At 37.8% G+C, this 19,852-nt stretch overlaps 1 protein-coding gene across 13 annotated transcripts in view; it reads left to right on the forward strand.

The window, feature by feature from the left end:
* Positions 1 to 18,965, forward strand: part of MAP3K7CL (MAP3K7 C-terminal like) — a 41,927-nt gene extending 22,962 nt beyond the window's left edge. For 12 of the 13 annotated variants that reach the window (XM_087759119.1, XM_087759125.1, XM_087759126.1 and 9 more), the window contains 2 exons: positions 7,421 to 7,536; positions 15,939 to 18,965. In XM_087759119.1, the coding sequence (XP_087615245.1) occupies positions 7,421 to 7,536; positions 15,939 to 16,119 (297 nt within the window). In that variant the 3' untranslated portion in view covers positions 16,120 to 18,965. Of the gene's footprint in view, positions 1 to 7,420; positions 7,537 to 8,424; positions 10,524 to 15,938 lie in introns of those variants that run through there. The other variant, XM_087759116.1, reaches the window with a different exon arrangement.
* Positions 18,966 to 19,852: the final 887 nt, after the last annotated feature.

Here is a 19,852-nt window from a genome sequence, read left to right on the forward strand (position 1 = left end):
AAAGTTATATTTTACCTAGTTACACTTTCTTATTAATTACTTTTATAAATTGCTATAATCCAAACTGCTAAGGGTGTGTCAGCCCTATATAGCATGTGGTTGCAATTTATGTTAACGTAACCATACCAGCTTTGAAACAGGTAGCTCCTGTGTTACAGAAGCAAACTACAACTTGGGCTTCACCCGGACCTGCAGAAGTACTGAATGGTGGTGTCCCTTGTCATTCCATCCATGCTTTTCTTTATCCCAAAGTTAGCTAGTATAAAGCAGCACACATGAAGTGTCATGTAAATGAACCCTTTAATCAACTGTGGCATAGCAGCCTGAAATGCTTGAATTTGTAAGAGTGCCGGTACATATTTTCATAATAAAAATATCACATCTAGAGCCACAAGATTTTCATCACCATGCCATAAATACAGTCAAAAACATTTGTATTGTATTTAAAGAAGCAAACTATAAATGCAGGGTAGGTGGCTATATAATAATAGGCACTTTAAAAAAAAAAAAGTAATAACTTTTCAGCTTTCAAACATACAAAGGAAAATTTTGAAACCTGTTTTAAAAACAAACAAACAAAAATGCCAAATTAGCTGATCTTCGGGTTGGATTTTGAAAGCAGCTTTAAAGCTATGTAAGTTCACCAAGTGACTTGGAAAATCAGAGCCTTAGAATTTTATGCATGCAGGCAGCAGACCACAGCCTGAGTACCAAGCAATTTGCACCTCTGTTTTAGGCTTCAAGCCCTTGTCCTTCTATGTTAGGCCCTGGCAGACAACTTGGCTGTTTGAGCAGAATTACCCAGTGTTCCCACTTTTCCTACCACGATCCTACCATACCTACTCCCTGGGCACCGGTATCCGATGGCAGGGCAAAGTTCAGTGCAGCCTCCCCCTGACAGGGTAATAAACCCTGCTGTCCAAGCACCGGTGCCAACTGACTTTACAGAGGTACAGGTAGGATTGGCTGGAGAAAAGGTATTTCTAGGAGACTAACCACAAATACCTAATTCTCTGTAAGGACTCTTACTAGAGGACAATCCTAGTTGAAAGTTACAGCTTCTTTCTGAAAAATAATAATTATCAGTCTAGTGTTCTGATCTACTAGCTAGGTTCAGATCAAAAATGTTGTCTTTTCCAATTACCTTTCTGAACGTTACATTTTTCTACTACTCTGAGAGGAAGAAATTCCAAGAAGCAATTTGTAAGAAAATAATACCAATTCTCTAACTCAAAATTTTGCCTTTTTTTTTTTTTAACTTAAAAAAAAAAAAAAATTAATGTATGGTCAACCAGACACAAAAGCCCTACATATGAGAACAGCTATATGCAGGAAAAGCCTGGTCTCTTTTGCAGCTTTATTATTAAAAAACCTACAAATAAGTTCCTGATATGCTACTAGTGAAACAAAGCTCATATTAATAAACTTCTTGCTTTCAGTTCCCTTTGTTTGCAGTATTGGAAATTATTCTCTTCTCACTGATGAGCAACACTTTGAATGAGGCTAAAGCACTTGCTTATTTGGGCTTCAGTGTCATTTCCCCCCGCCCCTTGCGTGAGCAATGTAGTGGGTAGCACAGCGAGGGTAGGCTTACTACATTTGTCAGTTTGTTATTGGGAAACGTTAACCTTTGCCTCGTATAAAAGTTGGACTGGGCCTTGGAAGGCACTTCCTTGATTAGCTGCATAGTGGGTGGTGGCGCCTCTGACAGACACTCTACTACGGGTTATCTGCTATATTTAGACACCTACATCAGCATCTAAGGCCTTGTTGTTTAGGTCACTGAATATAGAGGAAGGTATCTAGTGTTAAGTACCCGCATTACTATGCCCTGTGTGCTTTCTGTCCTGTTCCAGTATTTCCTGTGACTTGCTCAGTTCATCTCCCTCTTCTCTGTCAAAGTCTTTATTCCAGCTGGGAGTTTGATCTTGAAGAGGGAAGAACATGAGTCACGTATGGATGCACAGGGAATTCTGTAATTCTTTATAATCTCATGAAATCGTGAGCTTGAGAGAAGCATTTATGTCATACTTTATATTATGAATATGTTGAGATCAACGGAGTTAGATGACCGTAAAATTGCTGCAACAGAGAAAAGGCTCCAACCATTTATAATACCAGTTTGTTAAGTCAAGGGGTAGTTTTTCATGCTCTAGTGGGAAATGTCTATACAAAAGAAGTAATGAAAATATTACGAAAGGGACAGTTTGATGTGTGTGATATGAACATTTAGTAGAAACCTTGTTTACTCTGGAACTTTAACAATGGAACTATTGCTTCTACTGACTGCCAAGACTCTTGTTAGACACACACGAATTATTTTAGAAAGTTTAAAAGTATACTATATTTTTAAAGGGTATGCTGTATTTTTTTAATATGCATTATTCCAAGAGAATTCCTAGAGTACCGTGGTACTCTATAATTACATTTGATTGCCTATGAACTTGGTAAGTCTCCTGTAATGCTGCTGAGATAACTATGATCTTGTATTAGATTATGTAAGACATGGATGTTTACAAAGTCAGAGCATCATACTAAGCTTAGAAAAGCATGGAAAATCTTTCAGGAAAGGAGAGCAAAATACTCAATTGCTCCCATCCAGTCAACTTGAATTGTCTGGAGGAAAGAGAACCACTTACTTTCATAATAAAACTAGAACAGAGTAGATATATCCTAGACTAGATATCTGAAACTGGTTGAAGAGTTCCAGTTGCAGAACAAAAAGTAGCTGCAATGTGTAGCTCTCACTTTTGCTTGGAATAATGTGGTTTCTTCCATCATGGAAGAGTACACAAGGCCATATAATGAGCATGGGCCACATGCTAAATATTGGCACTGAACTTTCTGGTTTTCCAGAATAGTTTAGCTGAAAATTTCCAAATTTACAAAAAGTCAGACACCACTCTTTAATTAGACCAGTGCTAAAGACTGCCTTCTAGACGAGTCCACAAGCTCAGCTGGCAAAACTATGTTATACCATTTTTTCTTTAAACTTCAACCTTTTCAGGAGAAAATCTTCCTCTTTTTTCACAGTAGAACCAAAAAGTAAATGCAAACAAATGAAGGTGAATTAAAAAATAAACTGTTTTAAACTTTTTGAACACTTGGGTAACACTGTCAACTATACAATTTTTGCGGATATGGAATGCTGATATTCATATGGCAAGGCAAAACACGCTTTGTTATGTGAGTGAAGTAAAAAAAAAAATACTGAAAGCTGTCCTTTTGTGTGCCCCAGCAAAGATTTTAATTAAAACAGCTCCTTCAACCTGTCTTAAAAAACAGGCAGAACCACTCAGGCTCTGTCTATTTCTTCATGAACGGCCTTTGCATATCATCTTCCCATATCTTTCATATCTGGGTTCCAAACAAAAATCTAAATGGACAGTGCATGTGTCTTCTGAAGATGTACATACGTATGTGCAGTTACAGAATAGCCTATAACAGGATCTCTTAGTGTCTACTTGCTGGATTCCGTAGAAAGTTTGTCAACGTCACAGTGAGTTATTCGACAAAATACAAGGAAAATATCAGACCTTGTTGAAAATCGGGCATAGTAGGATAGACAGCACTAGCATCACTGAAAGCTGTAGCTTTTGTACTAGCTTTGTGAACAAAATCAGAGATGCTGTGTGCGCATATTTTGCCAGGACAGGAAAATGAGGGTGGATGACACTGAAGCCTGAAATAAGAGGGATTAAAAGTAGCAACTGTTGCCATTAAATATAACTATCTTTGGCAGGGCTGTTTTCTGCTTATGTAGCAGGTATGCTTTTATATATATTAATTTATGGATGGGCAAGATACTTCATGAAGTAACAAGCTCGGGCTGTCCTAAGGAGAAATTAAAGTATGGGTGTTGGCTTCTGAGTGAAAAAAATATATACTACAAATTGACCTCTATTAAGGCCTGTTGTAATTAGTCACCCAGGTAAACTAGCAACTCTTACCAAAAAAATAATATACAGAATTCATGGAAGAAAAGTGCTTTCTACTGGGAATTCCAGTTCTTTTACGCTGCCACGGGAATGCCATCAGGGTAGCATTTGCAACACTTCCCATGGCCTGTCCACAGACATTCAAAAAAGTCATTCCAGGTGGAATGGGGAGCAGAGAAAGAACACTTGGATAAGCTAGGGAAAATGGAAATTTCATCTAGGATGGATTAGAGGAATGCAGCTTTACCAAGACATAGGTCTTGGAAAGTATATGAGAGCCCTCTGTAAGTACATCTCAAGGGTAAAACAGGTAGGACAAAGAAACGCCATTTGAATGAAAGATAGCACTGGCACAATAGAAGAGTATACAAACCTGTCTTCAACAAAACCAAACTGGAAATGACAAAAAAGTTTCTAATCTTTGGTGAGGCTCTGGGCCAGTCTTAAAACTGAGGCAGGGGACTTCAGTTTTTCTAAGACAGAACTGGGCAAGCCTGTGAATTCCAGGATTTGCTTGTGATAACAGGGGACTGGACTTGCTGATTTTGCAGGTTCCTCCCATTCCCATTTGGATGAGTATGGGCTAGTCCAGTAACTTAACTATTCTGCTATTTTTTTATTTTCTGTGGAAATGTGTTAATACTGTAAATGTCTGCTGGCTAGTTGGAGTTACCCCTTTGGAACAAGCAAGTTGTGCCCCTGTTTCTGCATTTGTTTTTCAGGAGTTTGCCCTGCCATCTTCTGAAAATGCTTCTCTTGGTGGGAACAGATTTATCGTTAATTCTTTGCACTCTTGTCTATGTCAAAAAAGTACACTGTTAGAAAGGGGTAAAATAATTTCTCTGTGCTTTTGTGTTGGCTTGCATTTTCTGGTGTGCAGCAAAGAACTGACCAGAATTGTGTGTCTCCATTTTTTCTTGTGATTGCAGTACAGGTGTTTGTTAAATAATGAATGCATAAGCCTGTTTCATGTCCTGCTGGCCACAAATTACTCATGGACACTGTAGGTACTATCTCCAAAAGCTTTCTTAGAAACTTCAAAATTACAGAAGAAAACCAAATTGTCCAGTCATCTAATCATATAAAAACATAATCAAATTCACATTTTAAAGTAAAAATACACTCAAAATTTTAAAAAGTGCTTGATATAGTGCTTAATAGCATCAGACAAGATTGAAAAGAATTGTATGAACAGAATATTAGTAAACTGATTGTATCTTTTGTTGTCAGTTTATTTTGAGTGATAAAATATCAATGTAAGAAAAAATGACACTGAAGAGGAAACAATGATAGGAAGGGGTTTGAAAGTCAGCAACTGGTTCTAAGTGGGAATTAGATACTAAGTCTCAGCATGACTAGGTAATTTTTAGCTCTCTATATATATCTTTTGAGTGGGAAGCTGGAATATAGAAACTGAATGCTGCTTTAATTTTTAAACTGGTTTAAACCAGCTAGATTTGCAGAAACTAAGTTGGAAGCAAAAGCAAGTTGTTTTTTTGTTTTGAAGTATCACTGTTTGGGGACTTTCCCCCTGGGTACTGTTCAAAATTGTTTTATTGTGACGCATTTGTTGTTTGCTGATCTCTGGTAGATACCAGAGATGCTACTTTGGCTCACCCTTGCATTCTTGGATTAGAGCACTAAGACTTCTATATTCTGTCTTGTTAAATTTATGCTTATTATTTGGGTGGCTATATGAATGGTGCTATTGCTCATCCGCACTGAAATGCAATTAAAAGCCCTTTCCTAGGGACTACATTCATCAAGTAATGGACTGCCCTTTCCCTGGGGTCCCAAATTCTCCAAGCTCAGAGAGAATAAAACAATGTGTTATGAAACAATTCTGCCACAGCATTTTTACCTTTAGAACATGGAAAACGAGTGTCTGTTTTAAAATTCAATAAAGAACCACATACCATCTACAAGTACTTGCAAGGTCCATACATTAGTTACATCTGTGCATTGGGGTACATCTGAAGCCAACTTACCCTGCCTTCTGGATAAAAATATTTTTTATCTTTGTCTCTGAATATGTTTAGTAAAATTTAAATTTCTAGTTTAGCTAAAACAAAGGTTTACAAGATCGTAAATAGGAAAAGTCTGAAGACTTGTGCTTTTCTTTTCCTGACAATATCATTGAAGGAATATTATACTACAGAGAAGAGTCAAAGTAGGACAACAAGAAATAAAAAATAATCTAATTCTATTGTGAAAGGCAATTGGATGTTCTTTAACTGGACAGTAAAGGAACTATTTTAAGTGCTTCCTTTTGCTTCAAACAGGTGGCTCAAGCATGCTATTTGGAGTTCATTTACAGTCAATTGATTCATGGCTAATAACTTAAAAATACTACACTTCCTGAAAGTATTATGGCCAAAATGTGACAGTCAAGCCTGAAGCCTAAATTAAGTTGCATTCTTTTTAAGGAACAAAAAGCACCGACATTTAACCAAACTATTTTCAAGATCTTCGTTGAAATTCATATGGGAGTCTCAGGACAGAGTGGTTTTATTTGCCATATATATTACCTCCAGTGTGCATTGAAAAAAAAAATGAAAATCTTACTGCAATAATGTCGGTATTTAGGTTAGGATCTACAGTGCTTTTGCCCTCAGTCTGTCTTTTCTTATCCGATTTTTTTTAATTGCTGTCATCCTTCAACTCTCGGTCTCACCTGCACCTCTCATGGAAATTTAAAACACTTTGCAAATATAGCTGATTTAACTCTTATAACATTTCTGCTAACTAAGTAAGTGCCCTTCTTCTACAGAAAATAGAGATGGAGAAAAATTGAGTATGATATTGAGCAAACTACTTACAGCTTGAGGCATTGCTGGGATAGAAACCATCATGAAATCTTGGCTGCACTGGAGTCAGCAGTAAAACTGTTGAGTCCAGCAGAATCAGCCCCAGTGTCCCAGTTCACGGTCCTATCCCATTTAGTAATAAGCTGGAAGATGCATTGCATCTATGAAAACAAGAGTGTTTAGTCAATAGCTTTCCATGTCTTTTCTTCTCATCTTGCAGAATTGGAGAAAAAGAGCTTGTTTGCACTCAAATTACCCTTTTGCTCAGTGCTGCAGTTTCTAAAGTGAAAACATGCTTATGTATTTTATGCGTCTGACCAATGCATCAACTTTAGCATTCTTATATCACTATAGCTGGAGAAGAGGGAGGTAAGGGAGAAATCTTTTTTTGAAGAATCTTTAGGGATACTTTGCAAGGTTGACAAGGAAAGGTCTGAAAATCCTTAAGGGTTTGAAAGCTTATGCATATTCTTAAGCAGGGAAGTGTTTTTTTCCCTTTGTGAAAGGCCATCACTAGGAATATTTGGCTGTATTCTGCAGTTAGGCTGAAAAAAAAATTCTTCAAGTATTCTCACAGGAATTAAGATAAATATTGTATCTTTCAAAGTATGTGTTTTTTTCTAATATTTCATTCAAAAAGCAGTATGTATCTATTTTTTTCTTCTTTTCTCAAAGCCACTGCCTCCTTGTCATGACTCTAAGGAATCTATGCAGGTGTACAAACAGCACTGCAAAATAGCAGAAGAGTACCATGAGGTCAAGAAAGAAATTGCTCTGCTGGAAGAAAGAAAGTGAGTAACTTTCCCGAAGTATTTACTGTTGTATATTCTCTTTGTAAAATCCTATTTTAAACATGAGGGTTTCACATGATATTTTCTGACCTTATACCTCTGCCTGACAGTCACAGTACAGCACAACAGTTAGGCCGTTGGTCCATAGGATCAACTGGGACCACTAAGGACACAGAGTTGTTCTAGCTCTGGGCTCTCAGTTATACGGATGTCCCTTAAAACCTTCATTGACAGCCTCCAGGTCATATAACAATCTAGTTCAGCTGGTGCAAGTCCCCTTTTTAGTTTTATGGATTTTTTTTTTTCAATTTAACTTCACATGTTTTAATGAAGAACGTAATGGATCCTCAGGTTTAGAATACTTAACAATATTAGTAAACATTTTTCTGTGAGGTGCATTGTCTCTACGTACATTGACATTTTAGATGTTCATATCCAAGCTGGAGACTTTTTTTCTTGTCTATGGCCTTTACTCATACCCCTGTCATCTTTCCATGACTATTAAGTGGCAAAGTGCACTCTGACTCTCGGTCCCTTTCCACAAGAAACCCGAAAAAGAAATTCAGAGATAGATAGGATAGAGGGTGAGTAGTGAAATTTTTTAACAGACAATCAACCCCAAGGAATAACAGTTACTGCTGAGTAACCTTTCAAATGCTGTTTTATTTTTACATTCACACTGAAGGTGACTTCAATCAGTGTTGCCTTCCTCAGGGAGACTTACCTCAGTGTCGATCTTTGAGACTTCTTGTGAAAACGAAGACCACACCATCATTCTTTCAAATGCTGCTTGACCAGAAACATTTGTAATATAGTAACAGAGGTCAAAAGAGCTCTGTTGCAGAGTGGGCTTTGAGTAGAAGGTGGACCACTGTATCTGTTTCATAGCAATCTTCGCACAGCTGACCATGCAGTTCATTCAAGTTTGCGTCCATGGGAGTCTTCAGCTGCAGAAGCAAGCTGATATGAGGGAAACTGGTGAAATCATGTAGTCTTACAAGTAAGAAAGCCAAAGATCTCCTTGAATCCAGACTATGCAGGGTAAGAAAGTGAGACTTGTCTTTTTCGGGGTTGATGGCTACAGGCACAATATAGTTGGTTGTTGCCTGAAGTGTCACAACTAGTTGCTGTTTCCCACTACAAACCCCCTTCCACTGTAGGACCTGCACGGCACTCAGTTGCTGACAGATTGGCACAAAAGTTAAAAAAGAAGAAAAAATAACCAGAAGAGATTAACACTACATTGTCCCATTGTTTGCATTTGATTCATCATTAATTAAACTTGGCCAGTCAAAAGTAATTGATGTTTTTAAAAAGATGTAGAGAAGATAATTAATTCAAATAATTTTGCAATGATTTGTGAAATTTGATTGTCTAATATAAGCTGCTTACATGTGTATTTAGCAACCAAATGAATTCAGTGGAAACTCTGTGTATTTGTCTTCTCTGAAAATTCAAACTGAATATAAAATATTAAATAGCTGTTTAAGTGCTTAATTTTAGATGTATAAACTCAAAAGGTAGCCTTAGATCATTCGGTTTTTAGAGTCTACTAATATAAATGCATTATTATTACTGACACATCCCTGAATCAGTTATGCACATTTATGAAGTAAGCTTGGAGCCCTTGAAAACTAGACTCACATATGTATTTTTGCATTTACTAGAAGGAAAAAAAAATGCTGTTTGAATGCATTTCCGTTTATCTATGGCATCTGTAGTACTAGCTAAACAGAAATATGTTGCTCCTTGGAAATAGCAGATACATGCACAAAATTGTTTACCTGAGCTCAAAACTATCCTAATCAGCCTCTGAGCCCAGAAGTCAGCCTCTCAGCAGTGGTTATCCTGGATGAATTAAGGGGCTTCAGGCTGGCATTTTCCTTCATTCCACCAGTGGATGTCAACAGTGGAACAATATGAGGAAGCTTCCACCACTGCTACCTTTGCTGAACCTCTTCTGTGGACAGAAGATTTCATGCCCCAGTAAACATATGTTAAAACAAGAGTGGCTGAATAAGGCAGCAAATAGAATTATATTATTGTGATTCTTATGTGCCTTCTAATTACATATTTGTGGCCTAGATATTCATATGCTGTGTAGCTGTGAAATGTCTAAACATGACAAATGTCAGTGCAGCACCTTTCACCACCTTCCAGATCTCTTAATCTGAAGAAGTCGTCCTATAAGCACTGGGATTGAAGATGCTTAATTTCCTACAGGTTGGTGCAATGTGATAGTAACAGAATTTTGAGGTTTAAAAAGCTGCAAGTGCCAACTGAAGCTTTTTTCCTCCAGATGGGAGCTATTTACGATCCCTCCCTCCAGGTAGATTCTCCATTTTGTAGTATTTTGGAGGAGGTCTCATGATACTACCTTTCCCCTTTAGGGTGTATTTCCTTTCTATAGCAGTCTGTTTTTATAAAACCTTCCAGAAACTAACTGGAACCTCTTCAGCACATGAAGTTTGGTTGAAATTGGAAGGTGGATTAAAAATTTATTAGGACACATATACCTTTACACACATATAAGCATGCACAACCTGAACACATTAACCTTGATTTTTATATAAAACTAGACAGAAAGGGAGTACAAGTGTGGAGGTGAAGGAGTAAGCAAGAAGTAAAAGAGAGTTTTGGTCTAGTGATCACTGATTTGTACCTAAAAACGTTCTCAACAGTTACAGTTTGAAAGTTAAAGGAAGTTTGTGTGTAGCATATGCTGAATGAAGAGGAGAAGAGTGGATTACACTGGCTGGGGTGGCATGCGTTTTGAATATTCCATTCTCAGAAGGGAAGGATGCTTTGACTTTCCTAAAAAGTCTGATGAGACGCGCAGCTTTTAAAAGCCTCAAAAGCAGTTATAAGCAAATTGAAAAGATGGAGTTGTTTACAGCTTTCTGAAATTTAGCCCTGTTGGCGGTGTCTTTATCTCTTCTACATTTGAATTCGAATGTATGGAAATAAAGATTCACAATTGCCTAATACACCTGCTATCTATTGTCTATTTCTTTTAAATATTATTTTGATAAAATGGGCAAAGATAGAGTTTTGTCCCTTGTAATGGGAACAAACGATTTGTGCAGTGTTCTTCAGTGTACATTTTTACCAAAGGCAACCAGAAGTGCTTTGGATGGTGCCCCTGCCAGTGCTCTGAACCTCCTCTCCACAGATCAACTCACCTGTGGAGTGAAAATGTCAAGTCCCACCTGGCAGTGCCTGCACCTGCGGGTGCCTACTGGTAGTACACCGTGCACACAGAATACTGAAGACAATGATCGTCAGGAAAAGATCAGGAAATGGATTGAGCAAATATTTTTGATTTGTTGGCTAGGAGGAAGAAATAATGTTAAGTTAACTTGACATAAATGTCTGTACAGATATTGGAGCTTTTCAGTAAAACAAAAAATGGAATAGCATTCATTTGACTTTAAACAATTTTTGTTCCAACCTCCAAAGTTCACTGTAACCTTTTAATCATGAAATAATACATGCAGGTATATTTCTAAAGGAGGCATCTTTAAGAAATAGAAAGTTGAATAACGTTGTTTTAAAATAGTCAGAAACATTTACTCTTTTGCAACTTTTCAAAGGCTTTTAATTCTGCTAAGCTTGACTTATCTTTCCCTGTAGTGTGAAGATCAAGTATGGCCAAAGTATAGGAAGTCAGTGATGTGAAATGAGAAGGGTTGCTTTTCATCAGGGCAAGAACAGAGTTTGTTTGCCCCTTTCTCTTGTATGCAATGTAGATGGCAAGAGAATGTAGTAGGCTGGGAGTGGGAGAGAAGAGACCAACTATATCACAGGAAAATGGGAAATGTGAGGGAGAAGGGGAGGCTGCAGGTTCAAAAAAGGGAAAATCAAAGGACAAAGCCAATAAGAAGGGGAAAAGAAGTTACTCAGGAAAAAGACAAACAAAAGGAAGCAAGAAATAGAAAGAATTGAAAAGAACATTGGGTAGATTTTTTTTCCTAATATAAATCATCATAGCTTTGTTTGCTGTCTTCACTCAAACTCTTCCCAATTATGCCAGCACTATGTAGTACAAGGGACAAAATCACTCTGGAATGGGAGACATGATTGAAAAGAAAGAAAAGGGTGTGGAAGCAAGAACACACCACATTTAGGTCATAGAATGTAATTTAATTTATGTTCCAGAAACACACATGTATTTCCATAACAGATGTTTTTGGGTATCTAAGTTTGGGTGAAAGGGATGGGATGGCTGGTTATTTTGAGCACTTGTTATATTGCTATTACTAGATAATGACCCTGGATTATGTAGTTAAATATTAGAGTTGCCATGGTTGCTAGCTATATCTTATATTATTAGCCCTGGCTGTTTTTCTCTTTTTCCTCCCCCAGACAATTCTAATATAACTCTACAGAAAATATCATTTGACCACCACCTGGTTTAGGATCACTCCTTTTCTTTGCCATGCATATGATTTCTTTTCCTTCTTTTACACATAGTACAGTAGATAGGAGATGTCTGATTAATTTTGTGGGATCCTTCCATATGATTTTGCATGCTCTTATGACCGTAGGACTGTTTCTAAGGTCTCAAGTCCGGATGGTTTCTCCAGGTACACTATTTCTGGAGTGTCTTTCCCAACACTGTTAAGACAAGTAGTCTTCAGACTTTCAGGTACTGCAGGAAAAAATTGGTGTAAACCATAAAGGCAATCTTTTATCTTAATAATTTTCCCATTCTAGACCTGATTTTTCATCATCTCACGTGTATCCAAAATACGCATTACTTGCCGAATAGTGGAAATTACAGCTTTCCTAATACAAAGAGAAACCTCAACTTGCCCTGTTGCAGTGATGAATACTTATGGACCTTTTATGTGCTGGCATCCAAGAAATATTTTCACTTACATTAAAACAGGCTGTCTCATTGTTTTAAAAATGAAGTAGTAGACTTTGGACACACAAGGGCAGTCTCCTCAGACAGCAATTACCTTACAGGGTTTCATGATTACTCCTGATGTGAAAGCCATGTCAAATATGGGAAGAGTAAATTACTTTATGGCCACCAGAACACACAAAAACGTTAGCTGGGAAGAAATGTGTAGTACCACAGATGCATGATCCTGAATACATTGTTCACAATGGGGGAAAGACAAGTCTGCCTCTTTGCACTGTGGAAGCTGTTTTCCTTGAGTCCAGTCCATCTGCAGATACACTTATCTCCAGATAGATTTATCTGCTTCATCTGTCACTTTTCTTGGTATTTATTAATTGTGAATATTACGGTAAAGGAACTCTGTTCTCTGCATGGTCAGTCATTAAGGCCAGGACAAGAGAAATAATTTCTCTAAGACCATGCTGGGTTTTTCTCCTGCTCTGGTATGGCTTGTGGCTTATTGGTTTATGATGCAAATCACACTGATCTCTTCCCACCCCAGCCCCTCCCCAAAAAAAGAACACTTAAAGTGTACATTACAGATCGTCTCAAAGCTTCAAGTACCTCAACAACATTTTAGGAAGTACCTTATCAATGCTGTTAATATTTAAACTCAGAGTAACCATTAACAGAAAACACAGATTACACAGTGCTAGATCTATTTATTTATTAAGCATCCATAACAAAGGCTAGATGGTGCAAGAGCTTAGTATGGTGTTCTTTAACCTCTGGAAGCTAAGTTCAAATCCTGGATTAGATCAGAAGCAAATGTTAGTTACTGTCCTCATCCTTTTGTGAGCTTCGTAAACCACACCATTCATAACATTTAGCAATTCCCTGGTACTCTAATTTTAGATGTCTTTGGCAGGCTGGCAGTATTTGCCTGAAACATCACCCTACCCTGTAAACAGGTGTTGATCCTGATGGGAAGGGAATAAGTAGGTTCTGCTGACTCAGAAGTGGGCAATTGTACTACCTCAGTGCAAGGAAACTGCTTTCTGTGAGGGAGGTCCTAGAGAGTGGACTACAGCAATGAGTATGTTTTGATCTTAATGCATGTATATTTTGTTTAATAGCAAAGCTAAATCCCAGGGGAAAAAAAAGTTATCATCTGTGCTGCTTGAGTATTACTGGAAAGCAGCACGAAAGCCATGCCTGCACATAGGCTCATCTTATCAGATCAGGACTGACATTCATTAATAGAGCTGTCTGAGTTTGCACACTGTCTGTCTGTGCGGCTCCTGGCTCAAGTCCAAATAGAGTAGTACCTTTCTTTTACACGTACTAAAAGTCCCCGTGGAAAAGGTTTACCTGCTTTTAAGATGCTGATTACTCATTAATGTGTTCACTGCATCTCCCTTTCAGAACCTTGTAAGTGTAAAAAAAGTAAGGAAGAATGATTTTGAATTAATTTGTCTGGAAGACTTCTGAGTCAACAGTCTGTAATTTGAAAAAGCTTAATTTAATCCTTTAGTCCAGCATTGCATCAGTAGAATAATTGCAAAGAAATATTGCTGAAGCTCTCTTTCGGTCCTGAGAGACAAAAAATCTTCAAGAGGAAGCCCTAAGAGACTGAAGTGATTAAAGCTGCTAGACTTGTAAAATCTCATTGTCCCTAAATGCATTTCTCACTCTCTAAAGCATACATGCAATTACTCCTTTGTGGCCTGTAGTCCCATTAATAGGAACTGGAATATTGAACTGTCTAGCAAGATCAGCTCATCTTGGCCAATTTGAAAATTGGTTGATCTAGCATGGCCCAAGCAAAGAGAAATGAATCCAGTAATGGCTTGCTGCTTTTAAAATTTTTACAACTATATTGCACCAAGCGTTAATAGAAATCTGCTGAACAAAAATATGCACCTGGTATTTTCTCTGAAAGATCTGATTGAATATACCTTTCACCTGGTGAAAGGAAAGAGAAGAGGCTTTGCTGCAGCATAGCTGCTATGCGTTACTTCAGTGATATAAACCAAAGCCAACATCTTTAGCTACAGGAGGGTTTCTATATACCGCAACGTTTGGATGATTTAAAATTGCTGTAATGGCTGCTAACTCTTCCCTTCTATTTTTTTGTATGGGAAACACAGTTGGGAGAAATGAGTGTGCCGGGGGTCTCTTCTAACTTGTGACTCCTTGAACTGCAGTAACTGTGACTGTAAACACTCAGCTAAACCATGGGCAAACTGTGCTATCACTGAAAGCTGTAGTAAAGACAGAGGAAGATCAAACTAATCCTAAAAGAAGTCCAGATAGTCCAGTTTTTCAAAACCCACGTGCTTACAGTTTTGCTGCTGTAAGTGCTAGTTCTGCAGCTGTAAGTAATGCAAGTGATCAGCAAATACTGAAACGTTAGCATTTCATGAATGCTCTGACCTGTGGTGATGGAATGACCTATGAGTAGGAATTCCCTGTCTGAAAGCACTGGTCTAGCTTGACAAGAGGGCTCCTTCAAAGACTGCAGCAAAAGCTGTCCACTTTGAAGGTATTGCATCTTCCCACTGATGATCTACAAGCATTGTTTTGACGTGACTGAGAAATAAAGTCACAGGGCTATGAACCGTTAAAGATTAACTAATCTCTGAGATAGAATGATCAAAAGAACTAAGAACCTTTTAGAAGAGGCTTCCTGTAGCAGGGGTGAACAAATGATTTGACTTAAAGGGAAAAATAAACAGAGGCCAGGCTAGCCTGCTGGGTAACTAAGTGGAGAGCGATTAGATACCCCATGAGTTACTCATGCCTTCAGTGTGTTTTAAGACCTCTTTTATCTTAACTTCTGCTGAGGTAATTTCGGTTGATACTATACAGGGGGCTCCAGCTCCTGGCCAGCTCTGGGAATACAGGGCACTGTGTGACTCCATCCAGAAAAAAGCAACAGCTTGAATCCTCCTGTGTCTGCTCTTAAAGAGACCAGGAGGGGTGAGGTTTGCAGCTCTATCACTCTTCCTCAGCAGCAGGGCTAAGGTCTGAGCGTAAACACTTTATAGAAACGATGTATGTAGTTCAGATTCACGTGCCCAGTATTTACTAGAATAATTTTTCTTTGTAGCAGAGAAAAGGAAACCAGGTGTCCTTCACAGAATTTACTGATAAAGCTAACCAACCAAACAACAAAAAAACCCAACTTGCCCACTTTCAAATATGTTTGGTATTAAGAGAAAATTAAATTGTTATTTTTCATGTGGTCTCCAGCGACTTGATTCTCCCCTGTGAACTGCGTGTTCAACTCTCACTGAAGTTAGAGATACTTGAAGGTCCTCAGCATTTTGCAGGTTTGGTCACTGAAGAGCAAACCTATCAGAGATGTTGGCAGCTTCATCTTTTAAAGGGAAAAGGAGGACTCTAACAAATTAATTTTCTAGGCCTCTGTTTCACAAGAGCTCAAGTAATACTATGTTAACAACCTATAGTCCAGCTTTAACCTAAGACACGACAACAAATTTTTGCATACTGCCATTTTTAATTTTTGTTTTTTTTTCATAATTGTCAGAAAGGAGCTGATTGCCAGGCTGGAACAAGTGGAAAAAGAAAGCATGGATGCTGCTCAGCTGGCTAAGGAGTACGCAGAACTGACAGAGGAGAACCGAACGCTGAAGCTGGCCCAGACGCAGTGTGTAGAGCAACTGGAAAAGCTCAGAATACAGTACCAAAAAAGACAGGGGTCCTCATAACTCTCAACTAGCTTATGTGAGGCAGTTAATACAGGATTGGTCCTGTGCTGGAAAGAGATTTTAAAATAAAGGTCTGTTTAATATGTTATAATACTTTACTACAGATACAGAGTATGTAGAAGTCTATATTTGATTTAATGCTTTCCAGCCAGTAGCTTAATATAATGGATATTTCATCCATTATATAATGGATATTTTATTTCAAGTAACATAATTGAAGTTAATCTATCCCTATTATATGTTCTAGTAGATCAGGTTTCTTTTCTAAACATATTTCTTCCAATTTAAGAAGATATGGACACACTAGAAAATGATATAAATAGTCTCTGTGTTGGGAATTTGGACCATACTAAGGCATACAACAGGGACAATGTTAATATATGGAATACATGTATGTTAAGTTTAGTTTGGTGAAGATTTTTTAAAATATTTTCCCCATGCCTAAAGTGTTTGGAAGTTATCTTAAAATGGATCTCCTCATGGGTAAAAACTATACTTTATTATCCCATGTCAACTTTACATTGTTGTATAAAGTCTGAGAAATTGCACATTAAAAATTGAAGTAACATAATTATTTTTTATCAAATGAGTGTACTGCCAGTTATTTGCAAGTTATGAAATTAAAAGGAAACAGATGAGATCAAACTTTCCTTCCTCGAGCGTAAGGATACCGTGAGAGTCTTTTTATCGTACTTTTTGGCATGCAAGAAATGAAAAATTAATATATGAATACTACCATCATAGTTTCAACTGAGCATATGTCAGTAAAAGTAGTGTGAGGATATTTTGTTCTTATTTTCTGGCCTGTTTTGAAACATAAGTGGCTGTAAGTAGGGACAGGAGTTCCGTGATAGACAAATAACCTGGAAGTAAAATGTTAGTTTTACTTGCTCTATTTATCCCTGTATTTTCCTAGATCAATTGAAAATTCTTTGTTATACTTCCATTTCTATTCATACAGTATTTTTTTCATTAAAAGCGGATATAGAAAAGCCATTTTATGTTCTGAATATTCTTAAATCACCCTGTATTTTTAACTCTGCTTGACAGATGCAGCTTGTTACATCTTCATGAGGTTGGAATTCAACTTGATGTGTCATTAGTACTGAAATGTGTCTTAATAATTGAAAACTATGAACTTAAGGTTTCTGCCAGAACTTTAGCTTTGATTATTATCACTGAACTCTTATAAAAGTGGGATTTTATGTTAATCAGAACAATTCCTGGGGAAGTCTTTTGGCACCAAAATGTTCCCCAGTAATTCCAGCAGCAAAGGGGACAAAAAAATACAAGCTTCTCCTTAATTTCTCTGTGCTAACTACCTACAGTATTTTCTGCAGCACAGGCGTGAAAACAGGCTCCGCATTGCTACAAGCACCTGACATTACAGTAGGAGAGTATGAGGAGGCAGCGGCAGAGGACAGCCTTGTCTCCAGTTCTCCTCCTGAGCTGCAGGGGCAGGGGTAGTGTAGGTGCCTGGCACTGCTTAGTCCCTTACCCTGGCCGGTGCAGAGACATGAAAGGAAATCACCACTCTGAGGCATGGGCTTTCTGCTGGGATGCTCCACAGGCAGTATAACACTGTATTTGTTCCTCTTTCAGAGCACTTTGTTATCTGCGGGTCCAATTTTCACTATATCTTGTGAAAGTTGGAGAGAAAAAAAACCATAACGAATAAAAGCGACTTGGGATGTCAAGCCTGGGGTGCTGGAAAACCCTCGTCTGAGTTTTGTGCTGATGGCAAACATACCCTGTACAGGCTTCAGGGTTTTGCTTTGAGCATAGGGCACTGCAGAATCTGGGGTATATTATTGTTGTCTGTATTTATATGTTTTGAACAACAGGATTGTCATTTTCAAAATTAATTTGTTGATTTAGCCACAGATTTTTCTATCTAGCTTTGAAAACGTCAGCCAGTCTGTTTAGTGATTTCAGTGAATTCACTGGAAACTGCACAAAGTACATAAAATAATTCCATTAGCAGACTGGCCTTGGATGCAGATGGATCAGACAGCAGAACTTTACTTACAGATAACTTTGTTCACCTTGAAATTTTCTATTTAAGTGCAGCCATTATGTTTTAGGTGCCAGAATAATACCAGATCATACTCCCTGAGAAAAACCTGAGGGAGAGTCAAAGTCGTGTAGAGAAGGGAAGCTGGGCATCATTTGTGACACACAGCAATTTGAGCATAGCCAGGGAATATGGCTTTTCTAACCTATAAAGACTGAGCAGTATGGAAGTCTTTGGGAAACATTTTTACAGGTGTACAGACACCAAATCTGTGGTGTGGTCCAGCTACCAGCCTGGCTAAATATGGAACTCTTAATGAAGTCAGAGATCTGTATTTAATCTGGACTGTGGCTATCTGCAATCAAATCTTCCTCCTACTTTTAGTTATGGTGAGAGTAAAAAATAACTGCTTTATATCAATATATTTGCCTGCCAGCATGGATGCTCATGTGCCTGAGAATCGTGACTCAGAGAAATTGCATCACAATCGAAACGAGTAAAACTGAAATAGAAGTACCAAGGAAGAAAAATTGAAGTATCATCTCATGAACACAAATTTTAAAAGAAAAAATAGCAGCGAAATGGGATTCAAAGACAGGAGGGTAGATAAATGGAATCTTCCAAAAATATTCATAGGCAAGTGAAATTAAAATGCAGAAAACTCAACATAACCCAGAAAATCATTCAAATGTTGCAAAGAGTAAAAATGGCTAGAACAGCCTTCTGAGAGGTAACTGCTGTATCTATCATTCATCTCTTGATTTTTTTATCAAGAGAATAATAATGATAAACATTTTCATATTCAATAAATCTCCAATTTTGACATGCTGAATTTTTCTCTAGATATTGCTTTGAACTGTGTCGCTCTGCTGACTCAATAGCTGAAATTAAGTCTTTTAAGAAAATACTTGTTTGTCATATTTATGTTGTATTTTCCAAATAGATAATATGATTTGTGTCCTTCTGTTATTTAAGGAGAGCCCTTAAATTGTTTTGCTAGCTAGGTCCATTGTAAGTATAGCACTGTGAAGAAGTGCTTTATACAATCATTTCAAAGATGTTTTTGCATCGTATTTCACCCAAGAACTTAGATGCCAGTTTCAGCTTTTGAGTTCAACTGCCAATAAAACGTTCAACTTTCTAACTTCTGACTACAGCCTGTGCCAACTGCAGTTGCATTCAGCAAAACAACAGCACAATCTGAGGCTCTTGCTCGCAATTCCCCTGTGGTCAGGAGGCAAGGAAAGGCATGTGAAAGGCTTGGGTGACAACAGAAGCTGCTAAATGCCCACAGCACGTACATACAGTCTGTCACACAGACGAAGTGTGTTTCTTGCTGTTATCCAGGTTGTTCAGGTTAACAGAAGTAAGCATGCCACTACAATGACAAATGCATTTCCTTCAGACCACTTCAGAAAACAATTAGTGCAGTACATGGGTTTAAAAAAGCAGGACCTGTGCTTTCCATTTCCTATTATTACCAACTAACTTCCTTCCATCGTAACAAATGCTGAACAAGCTCAATTTAAGCATTCCAGTTAGCAAGGATATGACTCATGTAGTCTTGAAACAGATGGAGGCTAGGGCGATTTTACATTTGAAAAGTCTGGAAGATAAGGACCTGCAGGTTTGGGTTTGGTGGCTTTTTTTTTAATGTTTCCCTTTCCAGGATTATCTTTATTCTGGCTGGTTATGTGAATTAATGATCTTTGGAAGTGT

This window comes from Nipponia nippon, unplaced genomic scaffold, assembly GCF_047370975.1.
Source record: "Nipponia nippon isolate SJK-2023a ecotype South Korea unplaced genomic scaffold, ASM4737097v1 scaffold_2, whole genome shotgun sequence".
NCBI lineage: Eukaryota > Metazoa > Chordata > Aves > Pelecaniformes > Threskiornithidae > Nipponia > Nipponia nippon.